This window comes from Polypterus senegalus, chromosome 16 (assembly GCF_016835505.1).
Source record: "Polypterus senegalus isolate Bchr_013 chromosome 16, ASM1683550v1, whole genome shotgun sequence".
NCBI lineage: Eukaryota > Metazoa > Chordata > Cladistia > Polypteriformes > Polypteridae > Polypterus > Polypterus senegalus.
This window is the reverse complement of record NC_053169.1, coordinates 36270262-36292197: the sequence shown is the minus strand read 5'-3', so window position 1 is coordinate 36292197 and position 21936 is coordinate 36270262. Positions and strand designations below refer to the sequence as shown.

The following is a 21936-nucleotide window of genomic DNA, read 5'->3' as shown; positions in this document are numbered from 1 at the left end:
AAAAAAACCCCAATAACTAGGTGAGCTGTACTTCATTTGGTTTAAAACAGGTCCATTGACGCAGGTAATGGTAAATAATACAACATCTATTTTTATAATAAGCTCACCACAATTTGATTTCGAGGGTCCGATGTCCTTGGACTTAATTCCTTGGTAATTGATGTTACTTAAATTAAAATTACTTTTCTCATACTGTCAAAATAAGTCCGTTTGAATTTAGTTCCACTTTATGCTGACGCTCTGCCGTCTTTATGTGTTATTAGATCGACATTATCTGAATGAATGGAAATGTGTGGCATAACGGATTTCTTTTTTTTTTTGTGAGTGTGGGTAGCCTAATACCTCGGATCCCTGCGACTCGTATTTGGCCTGCTTACAGAGAGTCATCCGACTTTACTTTTGAATTTTTCCGCAAGAGCCGTTACCTTAAACGGCGGTGACTGGAGTGGCTCCCGTTGTCGCGTCATTGCCGTGCTACCGCACTCAGTCCCCTACTCATTAGCAAAGTTCTCTAGTGTCTTTTTCACTCAAAAAATGTATTAAATTAATTATTGCTTTATAACTTTGCATGGCAGAATACGGTCGCTTAGTTAATGGTTAAAAAAATGTAAGTGAAGACCGCTTCGCTTAAAACAAGATTCTTGACACGAAGCCGGCGCGTAAAAAGACCGCGACGGCGCTCTGCGGTGACGTGCTTTGTGTACAGTGTGGTTTCCATGGCGAGGAGGAATCGTGTCGCTCCTTCTAGACGCAGGTGGGTAACGAGAATGCTAAAGACGGCAAATTCTATGACACGGACGGCACGGTGCCACCTGTCCATTTTCATATCTGTTGACTTTAGGAGCGTCAGAATCGATGCCGCACAAGGCGAGACGCAAAAGAGATTCCGCTCGGGACGGGACGCCAGCACTAAATAAAGTAGGCAGCCAGTCCACCTGTTAGAAAAAAAAATCGGGAGTGGTCTCCCTAAGACTCTCTCGTATACTCAGGTATGGGGATGGATATTTGAGGAATAAATCGCAAGACAATGATTATATTGCAGCGTCCCAGCCAGGTTGAAGCCTTTTTTTTTTGACTGACTGTTAGGTCCGATTGATGGAGGGCGGAGTACAGCACGGATGACTGACAGCGGGGTATTGATTAAGGCGGGGCGTGGCCTGGGATAGGAGGAGGGGTCGGAGAGGGTGCTTAAAACGGGTGTGTTTGGGGTTACGACTTCGGCGTTCTGTTTCTTGATTGTTCAAGTAAAAACTTTTTGGTGAGACTTTACTACGTCTGTCTGTTTTATTACTTCTCTTTTCGAGCCTGACGCGGAATATTTTTATATTACGTACATTAATTATTATTATATTATTATTACAGTAATTAATGTTGACTTATGTTTATTTTTTATCGTGTCTTCTATTTTTCTATTCATTTTGTAAAGCACTTTGAGCTACATTTTTTTGTATGAATATGTGCTATATAAATAAATGTTGATTGTTTGATTGATTGACATTAAAGAACCATCAATAACAAATCAACTCAAATTAATATTTTGAACAATTATTATAAAAGTAAATTTGAATATCGGACCCTGCAGCTGCATGAATAAAAGGTAAAGTACCACGGAATAGCCCAAAAGTGGAAAGAAGTCAACTTTTTGTACTCAATGTATGCAAAATTTGGTTAACCTAAGTGAAGCTGAACTCAAGTTCTCGTGTTTACACACACACACAATTCCAAAATGGTATTTTCGGACTCTAAAACGTTGAGGTTCATCAAAATGTTGAGGTCATATACGAGGAAGTAAAAACGACAGGCAGCTAATGGGCCGAACAGCATGTGATAGGCAGGTCCGTGATGGAGCCTGGTGGGACTTAACCTTCGAGGTTATGGGCCAATGAACGTCTCAACCTGACACTTAAACATGAATAACAGCAACAACATTTATTTTAAAAAGCACATTTTCATACAAAGGTGGTAGCTCAAATTGTTTTACTGCATTCAAAGAGGTTGCTACATGCAAAGGAAAACAAATTTAAATTTAGATAAGAATAATAAAGGGGTCTTGTTGAGAAAGCGGACGGCAGCTCCTTCTTGTTGTTTGTTTTAGACTGGTCTACGTCTACGTCTACTCCAAACCCTGAAATGAAGATTTATGGGGATAAGGCCAGGTACACCAGGGTCCTAATGTTACAAATTTAGAGTAGGTGCCTAATCTTAAAAACAAGTGGTGTCCGCTTTCTGAACAAGAGCCTAATAATAAATAAATCATATTCATTAATAATATACACAAACATAACATATATATATATATGTACAGTGGTGTGAAAAACCATTTGCCCTCTTCCTGATTTCTTATTCTTTTGCATGTTTGTCACACAAAACGTTTCTGATCATCAAACACATTTAACCATTAGTCAAATATAACACAAGTAAACACAAAATGCAGTTTTTAAATGATGGTTTTTATTATTTAGGGAGAAAAAAAGTCCAAACCTACATGGCCCTGTGTGAAAAGTAATTGCCCCTTGTTAAAAATAACCTAACTGTGGTGTATCACACCTGAGTTCAATTTCCGTAGCCACCCCAGGCCTGATTACTGCCACACCTGTTTCAATCAAGAAATCACTTCAATAGGAGCTGCCTGACACAGAGAAGTAGACCAAAAGCACCTCAAAAGCTAGACATCATGCCATGATCCAAAGAAATTCAGGAACAAATGAGAACAGAAGTAATTGAGATCTATCAGTCTGGTAAAGGTTATAAAGCCATTTCTAAAGCTTTGGGACTCCAGCGAACCACAGTGAGAGCCATTATCACAAATGGCAAAAACATGGAACAGTGGTGAACCTTCCCAGGAGTGGCCGGCCGACCAAAATTACCCCAAGAGCGCAGAGACGACTCAACCGAGAGGTCACAAAAGACCCCAGGACTACGTCTAAAGAACTGCAGGCCTCACTTGCCTCAATTAAGGCCAGTGTTCACAACTCCACCATAAGAAAGAGACTGGGCAAAAACGGCCTGCATGGCAGATTTCCAAGACGCAAACCACTGTTAAGCAAAAAGAACATTAGGGCTCGTCTCAATTTTGCTAAGAAACATTTCAATGGTTGCCAAGACTTTTGGGAAAATACCTTGTGGACTGATGAGACAAAAGTTGACCTTTTTGGAAGGCAAATGTCCCATTACATCTGCCGTAAAAGGAACACAGCATTTCAGAAACAGCACATCATACCAACAGTAAAATATAGTGGTGGTAGTGTGATGGTCTGGGGTAGTTTTGCTGCTTCAGGATCTGGAAGGCTTGCTGTGATGGATGGAATCATTAATTCTACTGTCTACCATAAAATCCTGAAGGAGAATGTCCGGCCATCTGTTCGTCAACTCAAGCTGAAGCGATCTTGGGTGCTGCAACAGGACAATGACCCAAAACACACCAGCAAATCCACCTCTGAATGGCTGAAGAAAAACAAAATGAAGACTTTGGAGTGGCCTAGTCAAAGTCCTGACCTGAATCCAATTGAGATGCTATGGCATGACCTTAAAAAGGCGGTTCATGCTAGAAAACCCTCAAATAAAGCTGAATTACAACAATTCTGCAAAGATGAGTGGGCCAAAATTCCTCCAGAGCTGTAAAGACTCATTGCAAGTTATCGCAAACGCTTGATTGCAGTTATTGCTGCTAAGGGTGGCCCAACCAGTTATTAGGTTCAGGGGGCAATTAGTTTTTCACACAGGGCCATGTAGGTTTGGATTTCTTTTCTCCCTAAATAGTAAAACCATCATTTAAAAACTGCATTTTGTGTTTACTTGTGTTATATCTGACTAATGGTTAAATGTGTTTGATGATCAGAAACATTTTGTGTGACAAACATGCAAAAGAATAAGAAATCAGGAAGGGGGTAAATAGTTTTTCACACCACTGTATATACATATAATATACGTATAACTAGCTGTGTAAGCCTGTGTTGTAAAAAGCCTGGGGTCCTTGAAACTTTTGAAATCATCAGAAAAAAAATTGAAACGTAGAGCTGTCAGGTAATTGAAAGGAGCTACTCGGGGAATCTCTCTCCTAGGAGGTTTCGTTTTGCCGATGTGCTCACATCGCTTGTGTATTACTGGCGGAAGGAGAAGTAAAAGGGATACCGTTTTTGCCGATGTTAGTGGCTAAGCGATTTTGTCTTCCTTCGGAGGTTTCGTTTTGCCGACGTGCTGGCCCCGATTGCGTACCGCGACTGCCCCTCTCACTTCCAGGCCGGACAGACAGACAGACACACCTTCACATGTAGACGTTTATTATATACAGTCGATTCCTGTTAATCGGACCACATCGGGACGCGATCATTTTGGTCCTAATAACTGGCTGGTCTGATTACACAAACATGCCCTATACATGTGTAACCAAGACGGGACGTGCTATAAGTAACATATTAAAATGTCATTATGGCTTTTATTGTGCTGCACAAGCGTATGGCGAACGTACAAACAAGAACTACGTACATGTACGGTTGCTTACAACTTTGTTTATTGAAAAAGAAATCTTCAAATTCTTCGAAACGATCTACACGACACTCGGCATGCAAAGCACAATAAAAAAGGTTAAATTACCAAATTCCAGTCAACGTTTGATGAACTTGTCTAGTGTGATCTCACGCATTCTGTTGACGCACTGCACTTGAACAAAATCTCCACAAACATCTAACGAGGAGCCCAGGGATCCTCCCGATGTCGCTGACACGCTTTACATCCGCTTTCTGCGGGCGACTCGTGGCTTCTTTTTCTTATTCTCTGTCACGTTCTTTGGTCCGATTAAATGGAATTTTGGTCCAAATAAGCAAACAATATTAGGCTTATGTAATATGATCTGTTTCAGTTCTCTAGGGTTTGGTCTGAATAAGCGGCTGGTCCGATTAACCGGAATCGACTGTATAAGGTATGTAGGAGAAACAGAGTCTTTGAAATATAGAATTGTTTTTCATAATAAAATCTGAGTCGATGAGACCATTTTAAAATACCGGTAGTGTAGTGTGGCTTAGAGGTTAGGACTTGAGGTTGTGTGGTCAGGTCCTGCTGGTGACACTGTGTGACCCTAAGCAAGTCACCTCGCTTGCCTGTGCCCAAATTGGAAACACAAAAAGGAAAGTAATCAATGATATCTAAAGTTTTCTAATATGCCCAGAAAACGAGTAATAAAAAAGTTTAAATTATTTGTGCCAAAGGTTTGTGGTTTGTTTTAAAATGTGAGGGTAGTTTTTGGGGTGGTTTGGAATGGGAAGGTGAGAAAGTGGTGCCCCTTGTGTGTCATGACTATGGACGTGTGACGGTTTTGCAGCTAAACATCACCTATCTTGGTAAACCTTGTAATGGTGTAAGTTGCAGATGCACTGTAATGGGGGTCTTTCTCTCTTTCAATACATTATTTTTTGAGTAGATTAAGCGATTTTTTTACTGCTCCCATTTTGAGATTAAACAGGGATGCCTAACAGTTTGGACGGGTTGTCATCGCTGTCACTGGGACTGTGACGTTTCCTCAATCACCTCTTGTCAAATGGGGTTTCTCCTCTGGGAAGTGCAAAGCCCACCCACCTCCCAGTGACGTTCACGTTGAACTGACTTGAAACTGGCCCGTTGTGGATGTGGGGTCGGCTCCCACCCTGTGTCAGGCTGAAAAGGGTAGGCTGGCACCAATTCCCTGTCATCCTAGGTAATATTAAATGGACGAATGGCTAACCTGCATAGATACAGTCTTTGTGTTATATTTATTTATTTTTGGTTCTGCCAGTTGCCATCTGTCCATTTTGTAACCTGCTCATCCAGTTTGGGAGAACAAGAAGTGCTGGGAGCTTCGAGAAGCCAGGCCAGTCTGTCATGGGTATGGCGCTGCCACATGCGGGGACATTTAGGAGCTTCCAATCAACCGAAGCCGCATATGCTTGGGATGTGTGAGGAAACTCAGAGTAACCAAAAAAATTGGATGTGAGCGTCAGTAGGTTACCCGAAGTTACCCGAACGATTCTGTAACATTTCAGTAATTATTTACCGCTCTGATGCTGAACTTTCTAGTCATAAAATAAGTCATTACGATCACAATTGACGAAAAGAATTCCTAATTAATTGCAGAATCTCAGTATTCACGAATGCCTCTTCTCCTGCATAATTTGGCTGAAAAACAAATCAGCACATCGTCATCTCATAACAGACTTAAGTTTTGAGTTTGGGATTTTTCCGTACGGCCCTTTTAGCTCTCGACCATCCTTAAGAAACTGTGACACACAGACAAACACACCCATCATCAAGATTTTGATGTATTTGGTATCGAGGACCCTAAAATGTCGAGATCCATCGAAAAGTGGACAACGAAATGTTTGACAAATCTAAAGATTTTGGTCCTCCCTCATAGATAAAAGGTTGGGGGGGACACAAAGCAAAACACAGAACAGCAACCCCGGCAGACACAGAGAGAACACAGAAGGACCACGCAGGTAGTCAGCATGGCAGGGATACAAAGCCAGGGGCAGCTGGTGGCGCCTCTCCGGGTGTTTGCTCAAGTATAAGTGATAATACAGCGGACTCCTTGAGCTTCTGCCAAACTGGAGTCTCCTCTTTGATTGCCTGAAGTGACCCCTGAAATTGCCCTCCTGTTTGTGCTGGCGATACTCATGGCCTGAAAAGTCATCCATTAACAATTTAATTTTAGTAAGCCATGAACTGTGTAATCTTATAGCCATCCTGTCCGCAAGTTTCGCATGGTGAGGTGACACCCTCTCCTCCTCTCTGAGACCACTTTGTCTGCATGCAGTGGTCTTCCCCTTTCATAAGGTCATACTTTCAGGTCTTCGGCCTTCCCAGCACACTCTGTAGGGTTTTGTACAGTGGATGGGCGCTGGCAGGCCTGGAGGCCGAGTGAGAAGTGCTTAGCTTGCCCAACATGCCCTACCCAGTCTAAGCAGCCGGGCAGCAGCCATCGCTATACCATCGGGCACCGCTATTGCCATGTACATTTCAATTAATGTAAATCCTGGCACCACAATGGAGTTGATTTTTGTACTGTGCCCCTCACTAAATGTACGCTCTTCGTGCTGTAATAAGAGTACATGAGGCCTACGCATAGAGACACAGACGTGCAGGAAGATGAAGCAGACTCAAACAGATGAGCAAAAATGGAGCCTAACGGTACCAGTTCGTTAGCCTAACTGTTGATCTGTGGCCACAGTGACATCTTGAGTAAGCATGGTGGCCACTGACTGCTTAAGAACAACAACAACTTTTATTTATATAGCACATTTTCATACAAACAGTAGCTCAAAGTGCAACGCTGTGAAGTCGAGCTTGGTGGGAATCCTCATGTTAAGTGCAGTTTGGTCACATCTAAACTTTAGAAGGTGGTCTTCATGCCTGGCCGTGTTATGGGTATAGCAGAATGGACCACCACCTACAGCTGGTCAGAAGCCCTGTAGTTGGAAATAAATGAGCGGTTAAGGGGGCCAGTGATGGCCGACACATGCACAGGCAACGCTGTTAAGCCGAGCTTGGCATGAATCCACACGTCAAGTGCATTTTTGGCATGTCTAAACTTTAGAAGGTGCTTGATAAGTCGCAATGAGTCTGTCAGGGTAAACAATCTTTTTTTTTATTTATTTATTTATTTATTAATTTTATTACAATCAATACATAGCAATCAAGTTTTTACAAAAAAAAAAGAATTATGCTAAGAACAGATCGATCCCCACCCTTGAGAGAGAGAGCAAGCCAAACGGTGTAAAATTTAAGGCTTTTAAAAATACCTAAATCAACAAATTCTCTGTGCTTTATAAAATCATTTCAAAATATTACTGATTAGATCCTGCCATGTTTTGAAAAAGTCTGTAATGGATCCTCTAACTGAGTATTTGATTTTTCCAATTTTAAATAGTATAACACATCAGTTTCCCACTGACTTAAAAGAGGAGAGTTTGGGTTCTTCCAGTTTATCAGAATAAGTCTGCGTGCCAACAGTGTAGTGAATGCAATCACAATTTGTTTGTCTTTCTCCACTTTAAGACCCTCTGGAAGAACCCCAAACACAGCTGTTAATGGGTGAGGAGGGATTGTGAGTCCAAGACTGTCTGAGAGGTAATTAAAAATTTTTGTCCAGAATAATGTTAATTTGGTGCAGGCCCAGAACATGTGACCTAGTGAGGCTGGGGCTTGGTGCAACGTTCGCAGGTTGGATCATGCCCTGGAAACATTTTGGAGAGTTTTAGTCGAGACAGATGTGCTCGATATATAATTTTGAGTTGTATAATTGTATGCTTTAGCATATGGAGCTTGAGTGAATTCTCTGCATTGCTACTTTCCACTCCTTTTCTGATATATTAATTGAGAGGTCATTTTCCCAGTGTCCTCTTGGATCTTTGAAAGGAAGGGATTGTAAAAGGATTTTATATATTGTAGAGATGGAGTCTAACTCCTTGAAATTGAGCAATAATTTTTTCAGCGTGGATGAGGGTGCAAGATGAGGAAAATCTGGAAGGTTCTGTTTAACAAAGTTCCTGATTTGAAGATAGTGAAAGAAATTTGTAGCTGGAATGTTAAATTTGGAACGTAATTGTTCATAGGATGCAAAGACGTTGTCTATATAAAGGTCTCTAAGCAAGTTAATTCCAAATTTTTTCCAGATATTAAAACTGCATATGTTTGTGAGGGTTGAAAGAGGTGGTTCTTTGCAGGGGCCACAGAAAGAAGCTTCTCCGTCTTAAAATGCTTTCTACATTGGTTCCAGATTCTAAGTGAGTGGAGCACAATTGGGTTATTAGTGTATTGCCGATAACGTGTGTTTATTGGAGCACAAAGCAAGGAATACAAAGAAGTACTGCAGGATTTTACTTCTATTGCGGTCCATGCCTGTGTATGTTCTTCTATTTGTGTCCAGGTTCTTATCGCCTGTATATTTGCGCCCAGTAATAAAACTGGAAGTTAGGTAGAGCCATGCCGCCTTCTGCCTTTTGTCTTTGTAGGGTCGCTCTTTGATGCGTGGATGTTTAGAATTCCAAATAAATGAGGTTATTGTTGAATCTAATTGCTTAAAGAACGATTTATTAATGTATATTGGTATGTTTTGAAATAAAAAGGAGCTTAGGAAGAATATTCATCTTAACAGTGTTAATTCTTCCAGCTAGTGTGAGATGAAGGGTTGACCATCTATGCAAGTTGTCACAAGAACGAGACATGGACAGATAAAGAGTTGGGGCAGCCACCCGTATATTGTGGTATCCTGGCTGCAAAGTCGTTTTTCTTGTAAAATACAGAGCACTGAAGTGCATACAACCGAGTCCAAAACAAGACTGAGGAAACAAAGGAAAGGGGCAGGTTTTAAAGGGGAGACAGGAAGTGAGGTCGTATGGATCTGGCACGTGGTCTTCCACCATTGGCTCAGAGTCGAGGTGACATCAGAGGGACTGGAGCTGGTGTGGCCGAGTTCCATTGGCTCAGTCCCGAAGTGATGTCAGGAGATCCAGGTGAAATCCCCCGGGGATGGTCTACAGGCACAGGAGAAAAAGAGTCAGTGCACTCTGCCACACCCCGGCATGCCTCGAACTGCCTTCACTCAAGCCCTTTAGCTGCCTCCCATGCGCGTGTGTGACAAGGCCCCCTTAGCCCAGACCCGGCGGGTCGGGCGACCTAACCGAGAGGTCGTGAACCCGAGAAAGGCATCAGCGTTGGCGTGGAGAGCGCCCGGCGATGAACGCAGCGAAAACTTGCGGCTGCAGGTCAAGAAACCACCGGGTGACCCGCGGATTCGACTCCTTGTGGAGGGCCATCCACTGTAGGGTGCATGGTCCGTGACAAGGGTGAATTCCGCCCAACAGGTAGTACCTCAGCTGAGTAATCGCCCATTTAATCGCCAGAGCCTCCCTCTCCACCGCAGCATACCTGGTCTCCCGGTCCAACAGTTTCCGGCTCAGGAACATGATGGGGTGCTCCACACCATCGACGCTTTGGCTCAGCACGGCGCCCAGGCCTGTGTCCGAAGCGTCCGTCTGGAGGATGAAAGGCAATGAATAGTTAGGTGCCATCAAAACAGGTGTGGGCGTAAGGGCCTGCTTTAAGTCACCAAATGCAGCGCTGTTTTTCAGTCCATGCCACAATGTTCGGGCCCTCTTCTTTGTTAAATCAGTCAAGGCGCGCTCTCTCAAAACCGAGGTACAAACCGGCGGTAGTACCCGCTAACCGAAAGGCTTGGACCTGCCGCTTTCATGGACGGGCCATTTCAGAATGGCATCAATTTTGGAGCACTGTGGCCTTACGGTACCCGACCCACCAGGTAGCCTAAATATTTGGCCTCGCTTAATCCAAGAAGCATTTCTGGGATTAATCCGAGCCCGCCTCGCCAAGTGTCACGTAATACCGCTTGGACATGCTGTAGGTGTTCCTTCCATGTGCTGGAATAGATGACCACGTCATCCAGGTAGGCAGCACTGTATGAGTTATGAGGCGAAGCACTTTGTCCACCAGACGCTGAAAGGTTGCTGGAGCCCGTGTAACCCAAATGGAAGGACACGATACTGCCAGTGTCCGCTAGGGGTACTAAGCGGTTTTACCTTCGGAGTCCGTTAAAGTACCCTGCCAGTACCCTTTCGTCATGTCAAGTGTGGTCAGGTATTGAGCCTGTCCAAGCCTCTCGAGGAGGTCGCCCACGCGGCATTGGATAAGCATCAAATTGGGAGACTTGATTAAGCCGGCGGAAGTCATTGCAGAACCTCCAACTTCCGTCAGGCTTACCGGCGAGCACAATGGGGCTGGACCAGGGACTATAACTTTCCTCAATCACACCTAGCTCCAGCATGCGCTTGATCTCAAGCTCCACTTCAGCCTTTTGCCTCGGGAAGACGATACGGGCGTTCTCGGACAACAACCCGGGCTCTGTCACGATGTTGTGCTCAATCAGAGAGGTCCTTCCGGGTTCTCACTGACTACCTCCCGAGCGGTCCGGATAACTGTTTCCAGCTCCTGCCGCTGTCTGGGACTTAAGTCCGTGCGGTTAAGGTCGTGTGTGTGAGCGAAGAGTGAGCGGGCTGGCGGAGGAGGGATCGGGGTCCCTGTCCTTCCACGGTTTCAGCAGGTTCACATGATAAACCGCTCCTTTGGCCGGCGATTGGGTTGACTCACCAAATAGTCGACCAGTCCCTTCCTCTCCTTAACCGTAGGGGCCCTGCCAGTGGGCAAGCAATTTAGAGTGGGAGGTAGGCACTAGGACCATGACCCGATCTCCGGGCGGAACTCCCAAGAGGCGTGCGCGTTGTAGTACCGGCCTGTGCTGCTTGAGCCTCCTCCATGTGACTTTTAAGGACAGGCCGAATCTTTCCAAATCTATCGCGTAACTGCGCGATATACTCCAGTATGTTTGTGGAGGGAAGAGCCTCTTCTTCCCAGCCTTCTTTCAAAATATCTAATATGCCCCGAGGTTGTCGCCCGTACAGTAGTTCAAAGGGGAGAACCCGTGGAGGCTTGTGGGACTTCCGATAGGCAAAAGGACGAGGGGGAGGAGCTGATCCCAGTTCCTTCCATCCTCGCTGACCACCTTACGCAGCATTTGCTTGAGAGTTTGATTAAACCTCTCTACTAATCCGTCGGTTTGAGGATGATACACGAGGTCTTTAAATGCTTTATTTTCAGTAATCTGGCAGTCTCCTTGAACGTTTCCGAGGTGAAGGGGTCCCCTGGTCTGTCAAGACTTCTTTGGGGATCCCCACGCCAATACCCTAGTAATTCCCGTGCGATGGCTTTAGAGGTAGCTGAGCAACTGAACAGCTTCGGGGTATCGTGTAGCGTAATCCACGAGGACTAAAATGTACTTGTGTCCTCGGGCTGAGGGCTCCAGGGTCCCACCAGGTCGACCCCGATTCTGTGGAAGGGAACGTCAATCAGTGGAATAGGAACGAGAGGAGCACGGTCCCTCCTAGGAATTTGTCGCAGTTGACACTCCGGGCAGGAAGCGCAAAAGCGACGAACCTCCTCATTAATTCCTGGCCAGTAGAAACGGAGCTTGATCCGCTCCAGAGTTTTTTCGGTGCCCAGGTGGCCACCTAGGAGGTGGGCGTGTGCTAGCTCGCAGACCTGCCGCGGAAGGTACGCGGCACTAGCAGCAGCCTCGTCTCCTGCCCGTCATGCATTGCTACACGGTAAAGGAGGTCATTATCTAGCACAAAGTAGGGGCCCTGTGGCATCGACTGATTAGTGCGCTGGCCATTGACAAGGACCACTGCATTTTTTACAAACTTCAGGGAGTCATCATTCCATTGCTCCCTTCTAAAAGAAGCCGGCGTTTCTTTAAATTGGAACCGCAACACGGAGAGAGGGTCAGCGCCGACCTCAATGGGCGTGGTTTCTCCCGCTCCGCCCGCGCGTGGTGGATGACGTGTTAGCCAGCGGCGGCCGGGAGTTGCCACGCCAGTCAGGGCGACGCCGTCTCTCTCTGCCGGCTGATTACACGGCGTGGAGGCAGCTTGAGACGGGTTATCTCCGTCCATAACGAGGCCCAAATTAACCCGGGAGTGGTATGTGTCTCACCGCTTTTGATTTTAGACCAGTCCGCCCTAGTATCACCGGGTGTGGAGGATCAGGTAGGACGCTACGGTGAGTTCTGAACTGACCCTCCGTAACTGATGACACAGCGGCGGACCTGTACCAGCGGATGTCTCCGTGGACACAGGTTATACCGGTCTTAAATTTTAGCCACTGTTGCGGTTGCACAAAGCGGCGGGCAACAATGGAAATGTTGCTGCGGAGTCGAACAAACCTGTGGTCTTGTGTCCGTTGGCGATCACCACGCCAGTATGTGGGACCGCCAACGGATTAGCGAGCACACCAACCCCTCCTCGCCCTCCACCTGCATTCCTCCTTGCCCCAAGCGGTTTTGCGCGCCAGCGCCGCGGACGCCTCGAGCTCCGGATTGTACAGGGAGGGGTTAGGTTTTGGAACGTACCCCGGCTGGGTTTGACATGAGGACGGTTCTGCTCCCCCAGAGTGTGAGGCCGCCCTCTGCGTCTCCATAAGCTCTATGAGCTCAGACATGTTCTTAAACTGCTCGCCCCAAACCGGCTGGGTGAAGCCACGGGGAAGCGCTTCCAGGAGCAGATAGCAAGCTACCTGCTCTATTATTTGGTAGGGCGTGTTTTCAAATGGCCGTAGCCAATGCCCTACCATTGCCCATAAGGACCAGGCTTGTTGTTGGTCGGCCGCTCAGGGTCCAACCTCCATTTTTATTTTATTCACCTGCCAGTCTGGGGCACCCCTAGGTGGTAAATGGGGCTTTGGTTTCAGGGAGGCAGGCACTCTCCCCAGAGAGCATACTGAGTCCCTTTGCCTCCCCCTCCAGGGCAGCCCAATTCTGTGAGCCCCACCCGCACACTCCCTGGCCTCTCCAGATGGCCTAGTTATGAGTGCTGGGAGCGGAGCCCGCACCGGGTCACGCCGGACCGCGGGGCACCCTCCCCGCCTGAAGACTCGGCCCGGTACGCTCCCACCTGGGTATATTGCAGGTCCTGTCCCCTTCTCCTCTGGGACTTCTCCATCCTGCCGACTCGCCACTGTCACAAGAACGAGACATGGACAGATAAAGAGTTGGGGCAGCCACCCGTATATTGTGGTATCCTGGCTGCAAAGTCGTTTTTATTGTAAAAATACAGAGCACTGAAGTGCATACAACGAGTCCAAAACAAGACTGAGGAAACAAAGGAAAAGGGGCAGGTTTTAAAGGGGGAGACAGGAAGTGAGGTCGTATGGATCTGGCACGTGGTCTTCCACCATTGGCTCGTAGCCGGAGGTGACATCAGAGGGACTGGAGCTGGTGTGGCCGACTTCCATTGGCTCAGTCCCGGAAGTGATGTCAGGAGATCCAGGTGAAATCCCCCGGGGATGGTCTACAGGCAAGGAGAAAAGAGTCAGTGCACTCTGCCACACCCCGGCATGCCTCCGAACTGCCTTCACTCAAGCCCTTTAGCTGCCTCCCATGCGCACGTGTGTGACAAAGTCTTGTTTAATTTTTTCCATACAGACGACGAAATTTTTTTGATAAAGAGCTTTATGTTTACTTGTGATGTTTACGAGGTATTTAAACTGTTCTGCAATGATAAAAGGAAGGGTGTCTAATCTAATATTATATGCTTGCGAATTCACGGAAAGAGTACACTTTTATTCAGATTAATTCTGAGACCAGAGAGCTTTTGAAATTCTGTGAGTGCTGCTAAGACTGCAGGCACAGAATTTTCTGGGTCCGATATATACAGTACCATGTCATCTGCATATAATGAGATTTTCTGTTCCAGTCCTTCTCTGCTAATCCCCTTTATCTGATCAGTATTTCGACAATGTATTGCCAGTGGTTCAATGGCAATTGCAAACAGCAGTGGTGACAAAGGGCATCCTTGTCTTGTGCCACGTTCTAGTTTAAAGTAGTCTGAGCAAATGTTATTGATGCAAACTGAAGCTTCTGGGTTAGTATACAGTAATTTAATCCATGCACAAATGTTGGGCCAAACCCAAACTTCTCCAAAATAGTAAAAGGTATTTCCATTCAATCATGTCGAATGCTTTTCTGCATCCAATGATAATAATATTTCTGGGGTGTTTGATTTAGTTGGTGAGTATATTACATTAAACAGGCGTCGAAGATTTGAAGATAAGTGTCGGCCCCTAATAAATCCAGTTTGGTCTTGTGATATTACGAGGGGAGCACTTTCTCCATCCTTCTAGCTATGATTTTAGAGAGTATTTTAACGTCGTTATTCAGAAGTGAAATTGGTCTGTATGATGCACATTGTAATAAGTCCTTATTTTGTTTTGGAAAGACAGTGATTAGTGCTTGGCGAAAGGTTTGTGGAAGAGATTGGTTATCTCTGGCTTCTGTAAATGTTGCTAATAGGAGGGAGCTAGCTGAGCGGAGAATTTCTTGTAAAACTCTGCAGGGTAGCCATCAGGGCCTGCTGCTTTTCCACCTTGGAGTGACTTTATAGCATCCAGTAATTCTGATAATGACAGAGGTTTATCGAGCTCCTCCACACTAATAGCGTCAATTTGTGGTATCTGTAATTTATCCAGAAATGCATTAGATTGTATATTGTCTTCTTTAAACTCAGTAGTATATAGGGATTTATAGTAGTCTCTAAAAGTGCACATTATATTTTTGTGTTCGATGATTTTATCTCCATTCGTGTTAGTAATTACCGAGATTGCGTTGCGCACTTCTTGCTTGTGAATTTGTTGCGCTAAAAGCTTATTAGCTTTCTCTCCATGTTCATAATAATGATGTCTGGATTTGTAAATTAGTTGTTCGGTTTCTTTAGTTGTCAAGAGGTTTAATTCTGAATGTAGAGCCTGCCTCCTCTTATGTAGAGTCTCGCTTGGTAGTCTGGCATGTTCTTCATCTATTTTAGTAATTTCGCTTTTTATCTCTGCTACTTTCTTGCGGATTTATTTCTGTGGGAAAGATATGAGATAATCTGTCCTCTTAAGAAGGCCTTAAGAGTTTCCCAGAGTGTTCCTGCAGAGATCTCAGGGGATGTATTTGTCTCTAGAAAGAATTCAATTTGTTTGGATATAAATTCAGTACAATTCTCGTCAGCTAATAGAAGCGGATTGAGGCGCCATCTGCGGGGTGAGTGTATGGGGCTTAGTAATTTCAGCTCCAAGATCATCGGAGCATGGTCTGAAATAACAATAGCATCGTATTTACAAGATTTAATCTTAGGCAAGAAGTTATTATCTATAAAGAAGTAATCAATCCTTGAGTAGCAATGATGTACTGGTGAGTAGAAAGAATATGTTCTTGAATTTGGGTTTAAAACCTCCAGGGATCTGATAAGTTGTGATCAGTTATAAACTTTGTAATTATCTTTGCGGTGTTAGTTGCGTTCCCCTGTGGAGGAAGTCTTATCTAAAAGTGGATTTAGAACACAATTAAAGTCCCCAGCCATTATAAGTTTATGAGTGTTCAGATTGGGAATGGATGCAAATAAATTTTGTATAAATTCCTTATCATCAACATTAGGTGCATAAACATTTATCAAAATCATTTTACAGTTAGATAAGTCTCCCATGACCATCACATATCTCCCTTCAGGATCCAATACTACATCTGATGCTACAAATGGTACTGTTCTATGTATGAGAATTCCCACCCCTCTAGTTTTCTTTGTAAAACTAGAATGGAACATTTGGCCAGTCCAGTCTTTTGCAGCGGAACTGATCCTTACTTAGTAAGTGGGTTTCCTGTAAAAATACTATTTTAGCATTTAGACCTGTTAGGTGAGAAAGTACTTTCTTTCTCTTTAATTCGTGATTCAGGCCTTTAACATTCCAGCTTACGAAGTTAACTGTCCCATCATGGAGACACTGATTCTGAGTTTTGGTGTCATATTATAGTCTTAACTGGAAGTGAAATAGTTTAGGTCTTAATTTCCTATTCCCCAAGAGTTGTTGCCATGCAGCTTATTATTACGTTGATAGTTATAATTATAAAGATTGAGATGATAGATTAGATATAGATCAAGCCTGCTCTCTTTCTCTTCCCCTTAACCCCCACCCTCCCTTTTTGCCTCCCCAGGTGAGGCTAAAACCCACTTCATGCAGTCCCAGTCCTCTGACATACCCAGAGACAGAGCACGTCCAAAGCACATCAAGCCCCCATGCAGTGGCGCTTTAAGGTTAAAAGATAGAGATATCTGTTACCAATATAGTCTTTAAAAGAGGAAAAAGAAAAAAAAAAAGAAAAGAATTTTGCACTTAATATACATATATATATATACATATACACATATATATATATATATATATATATACACATACATACATATAATCTTCATCAATTTTAGTGCATTAAGATGATATCCCCAGATAATAAACCCAGGTGATGGTGTTAAAGATGTGTCCAAAACAAGCATAACAAGTCTTAATGCAGTAATAGCAATAACAGCAAACCAAGGGTATGATATTGAACAGTCTCATTTAGGGTACACATGAAATAATTAGAAAAGAAAAAAAAAGGAAAAAGAGGAGGAAAACGTAATTAAGCACAATAAAACACAAACATTTAGCCCTAGTAATACTAAGTAATGATAAGTAATAAGTAAGTAATAATAATATAAGAATATGAGAATATATGCTGATAAAAAAACCCGTATTTTAAAACAAATAGATCAGACAGTAGATTATTAATCCTAGCTTTATCATTTACCGCCATGACTCACAATTATGTATCAGAATAGTCCCGGGATCAGCTTTCTTAACTCGTTTTCTGCCTCCTCCTTGCTAGCGAAAACATAGAAATGCCCCTGCCATTCCACTTTCAGTTTTGCGGATACAGGAGGCCGTATTTGACATTGGCTTGCCGTGCAGCTGTTTAATATTATAGAAGGCGGCGTTTGATAGCTGTTGCTGGAGAGAAGTCAGGGAAGACGCGAATTTGGCAATCTTCACATTTAATATCTTCCTTTTTTTTCCTGAGGAGTTCCATCACCTCTAACTTAAATGACAATCGTTCAAAACGGACTATAAAAGATCTTGGTCGGGTCTGGCGGTGTTTGATCAGCGTGCTGCGATAAGCGCTGCTATCTCAGATTCTGCTTTAAAGTCGCCCCCGATTATTTTAGAAAAAAGTTCAGTTGCGAATTTCACCGGGTTTAAACTTTCTCGATTCTCCGGCAAGCCTTCAATTCTGACATTATACCTTCTATTCCCATCTTCTAAAGCAGCCAGTCTGTCTCCAAGTTTTTCTCCGAGTTTTTTACATTCCGAACTGACATTTACTGCTCTTTCCTCGGCACTGGCAGCTAGATGTTCGGCTATTTCGATCCGATTCATGAATGTCTCACTAAGATGCTCCAATCGATCAGCAAGGGTAAACAATCTTAATGTGGTCTTCATGCCTGGCTGTGTTATGGGTACAGCAGAATGGACCACCACCTAAAGCCAACAGAAGCCCTGAAATAAATGACTGGTAAAGGGGGCCAGTGATGGCCGACACATATTGTGCAGATTAACCAGTGAATACGCCTTACAGCGTGGACAGTATGGCACCAGAAACCAAGGCTCACTTTGTTCGTGAATAATGAGAAGATTCAGTTGAATTGGGCTCAGGAATAACAACGCTGAATACTGGAGGACAGGGCCGGCTTCTGCTCATCTGTTCAGTCCCAGTTCTTGCTGATTCCTGCTGATGGGAGGTCCAGGATGTGACATTCGGCCCCTTGACTGACTCCATCCTATGGTGTGTCAGGGTGGCGGTGGTGGTCTAATAGGGTGAAGTGGCCCACAAAGATAGGAACATTTGACTGAGTGGTGGCTGAGTGCCCACCTTTGAGTGGAGTTTTTCAGCGTGTCACGGTTCAGCTGGCGTGTTACCCCTGGCCGGTGTTCTAAATTGTGTCCCGTGTTTGTTTTGTTTAATTTTTATTCCATTTATTCATATTAATGTTTATTTTATCTGTTTTTCATTTTTGTGTGGGTTGGTAAAGGGGAATGGCCTTTGTGTTTTGTGGGTGGCTCCTAAAGGGGCAGGGCCACTTGCCCATCACTGCCAGAAATGGCCCTCTAGCCTATTTAAGGGGCCCTCCCATAGTTCCTGACAGTTCTTTGAACGCCATGGAGTGGAGAGATCTTGTGAGTATCTGTGCTTTTGCTATTGCCTTTTGATATACCGGATATCGAACCTGTGCTGTGTTTCTCGGTTTCGTCTTTGGATTTGTGTATTGGGACTGTGTAACTGTAACTCTGCTCCGTCTTGACTAGATTTTTTGGATGCCATATTGGGAGTCTGTTTTCTGTGTCTTTCTTCGGAGGTTTGCGTCTGCACAGGCTTTATCGAGATTCGTCTTGGCCCTTTGGGATTCTAGTCAGACTATTTTGATGGTGTTTTTTCCCCCCCTGTAGTGGGCAGCATTGGAAGTGTTTTTGAACTCGGCCATTTCATGACACAGGCAGACAATGCTTCAGTCTATCAAGGCAGAAAAGTCTGAAACATTGTCATTCCGTCCCCTCCACGATCACTGCATTTCAGCCCATTTGAGAATCTGTAGGATGAGATGGTCTACACCATGGACATCCACCACCAGCTGATTCACAAGGGGGCACCTGGGAGTCGACGCGGACTGGCATCTCTTCGGCCTGCTGTTAAGATCTTACTGAGTCCATGATGATGTCATGAAAGAACAAGGGTGACCAACTTTTAATTTAAACTAATAACAACTACTAGTGGGAATAATGAAGCAGCCATTGTGGGTGTTTGAAATATAAAAGCTAATCATGTGTCCTGTTACATATCCCTAAAATATGATTTAATTTCTTGGCATAACTGAATGCATTTAACTTTTAACCAGTGTCACAGGATGATTTCCTGTGACTGTATCATTTGCCTCAAACTTGCCCCCTATGATTTACAGACAGACAGCCAAGAACAGAAACCGTTTCTCATTTTGCCGTTTCTTTCTCTAGGCTTCTCTTTTGAAAGCTCAGCGAGAGGAGATGCAGTGTGCCGTGCCCAACAAGACCCTCAGGGAGCTCCTGCAAGGAATCGATGAGGCCCACAAAGCTGACATCATGGTTTATACCTCAGGACACCTGAACCCCAACAAACTGCCAAAGCTGACAAGAAAAAAAAACGACGCAACCACCTGGGAGAGTGCCAAACAACCAATGGTCCATCTGAGAGAAAGGGGACCTCCAAGAAAACAGGGGGAGTCACTGATGTTGGGACACAGCATGAAAGAGCCTGCTGCTGACTTCACTCGAAACCCGAGCACAACGTCTTCCGAGTGGCCTCAGCTGGAGCCAGATGTGCTAAAGTACACCGTTGCCAATGTGAAGACACCCATCACCCCGTTTGGGACGCCCATTACAAAAAGCAAAGTTGAGGTTCAGATCTCAGGGCCTGAAAATAACAAAATTCCAGGAGAATCCTTACGCGTGCTAGGAGGCTCAGCCATTTTGCTGAAAACTCATGAATCAAAGTATAGAAGGAGTTTTGGCTTCCAAAATGATGACATTCCCAATGTTATGCAGCCTTATCTCAGCGGCTTGACAAAAAGAGACCAGTTTAGCATGTTACTTGGGTTGGAAAGGACTGTCCTGAGGAAGCAGGATATGTCAGAAAAGCAACGTCTGAGTGAACGCAGAGCAGCGGAAAGACACGAACAGAGACTTCACAAGGTAGGAAAGTACAGTTTGGATGACACAAACATCATCGTCTTACAGTCCTGAGCCCTGTTTAAATTGCAAGTCAATGTCAGCCTCAGTTTGGCTTCACATTTTTAAGTTTCATAAGGTGACGCACCACCATTTACTTCCTCACAGCACATGAGCTCCTGATTTGCAGTGGTCTGCAGCGTCTTGTGTGTGGAGTTTGAATGTTCTCCCCTAGTGTGTTTGGCTTTCTTCTTCCACCCTAAAGATGTGCCATTATGGTAACTGGTAGGAGTGAGTCTGTATGTCAACCAGAGTAGAGTAGCTTCATTTTTCTAAAATAGACAGCAGCTCTACTCAGATATGGATTAGCTTCAGAAGTTGTATCTTTTGCAACCCATGAATCCATCTTTTAATCTTTCCTACCCTGAACCCACTTAATCCAATTCTGGGGTGGTGGAGCATCACTGAGCCGCGGTGAGTGTAAGAGTGTGACAGTGTGGCTTGGCTCCATGCTTCAACTCCTGTTTGGGAGCCTCTTAAACCCTCCACCCTCGATACTGTAACTGAGGAGAGCCGGGCAGATGAGGACACATACGTTGCAGACAAAGGGACAGGTGTAAAAAGTGACAAAGTGCTTTTATTAAAAGCAATTCAAAAACAAGGTGTCCAAATAGTGCAGTCCAATCTTCCCTCAATAAATAAATAATCCATCAAACAATGCAAGTAGTCGAGGTTAAAAACCAAGTCATCCAATAAATAATCCTTTAAAAGTGAGGTTAAAATTCCCTGGCAGGTCTCTATCCTTTAACCCTTAAACTGCCACATACTTGGGGAGTTAATTCACACCCGGACGCCACATACTTTTTTGCTGCACTTTTTAATTAAATGTCACAATTCACCAAGAAGAAGTGAAATTTTAATGGAACACATTTTTTTCATGCAAAGAGCATCACAATTACTGCAACACTGATCATTTTAGTGCGAACTAAACACACTGCCAATAAACTGCAAAAACTATAAAAAAAAAAAAACTAATGCAACAATCCATTATTATATGTACAAGGTGCAACTGACGCCATTGAAGAAATTCAGTAAATCACCGAGCCCACTGCGCTTGAACTGGCTGCACGCAAGCACACAGAGGCCAACGCTGACGCTCGCAGGCTGGTCTAGTGCAGCGGCTGAATCCCAGGGACAGTGACGCTGATTCGCTAGGGGGCACCAGTGGTCATGAGCTGGCTGCTCAACAAATGTACAACACGGACTGATCAGCTCCGGCGTGCTGGCAAATTGCATTGCGAACCGACTATAGCTGGTTACAGCAGTTTAAAGGTTAAAATCAATTCCCGGTGCATCACTGGAACCCTGGCATCTCCCCCCCTTAGAATGAAGCGACACTTGCCGACAGACACCGCCATCCTTCTCCAGGTTTGGGTCCCTACTGCTCCACAGCTCCCAGTAGGGCGCCCCATCCAAAACTCTTTTTACCGAGGCCCGGGTCCTTGTGGCCATCTGTGTCCCTGACAGGGCTCCCCACCTGAGCCTCGATGACTGCCGATGCTTTCCTGGACTTACATGGAAGCGAGTCACTCCCTATTCCACCAAAACACTCACTGGAAGTGACTCTCTTCAGCCCCCGAGTGTTGGCTGCATGCTCCCCAAGGGGCTCTCCTCCCGGCTGCCTTCTCTTTCTCACTCCTGCCTGCTTCACTCCGTCTTTTACCCTCCGTCTTTCTCTTTTCGACATTTCTCTTATCTATTTCTCCTTTTGCCGTACCGCCTCATCCCTTAAAT

General features: G+C 44.7%; 1 protein-coding gene across 4 annotated transcripts in view; it reads left to right on the top strand.

Annotated features, from left to right (window-relative positions):
* The first annotated feature begins 693 nt into the window (after positions 1–693).
* Positions 694–21936, top strand: part of LOC120516878 (uncharacterized protein C6orf118-like) — a 50928-nt gene continuing 29685 nt past the window's right edge. For 2 of the 4 annotated variants that reach the window (XR_005630931.1, XM_039738868.1), the window contains exons 1-2: positions 786–918; positions 19453–20166. Coding sequence is in view for 3 of the 4 variants with exons in the window: in XM_039738868.1 (XP_039594802.1) it covers positions 856–918; positions 19453–20166 (777 nt within the window). In the remaining variant the exon portion in view is untranslated. Of the gene's footprint in view, positions 755–785; positions 919–19104; positions 19176–19452; positions 20167–21936 lie in introns of those variants that run through there. The other 2 variants (XM_039738869.1, XM_039738870.1) reach the window with 2 other exon arrangements.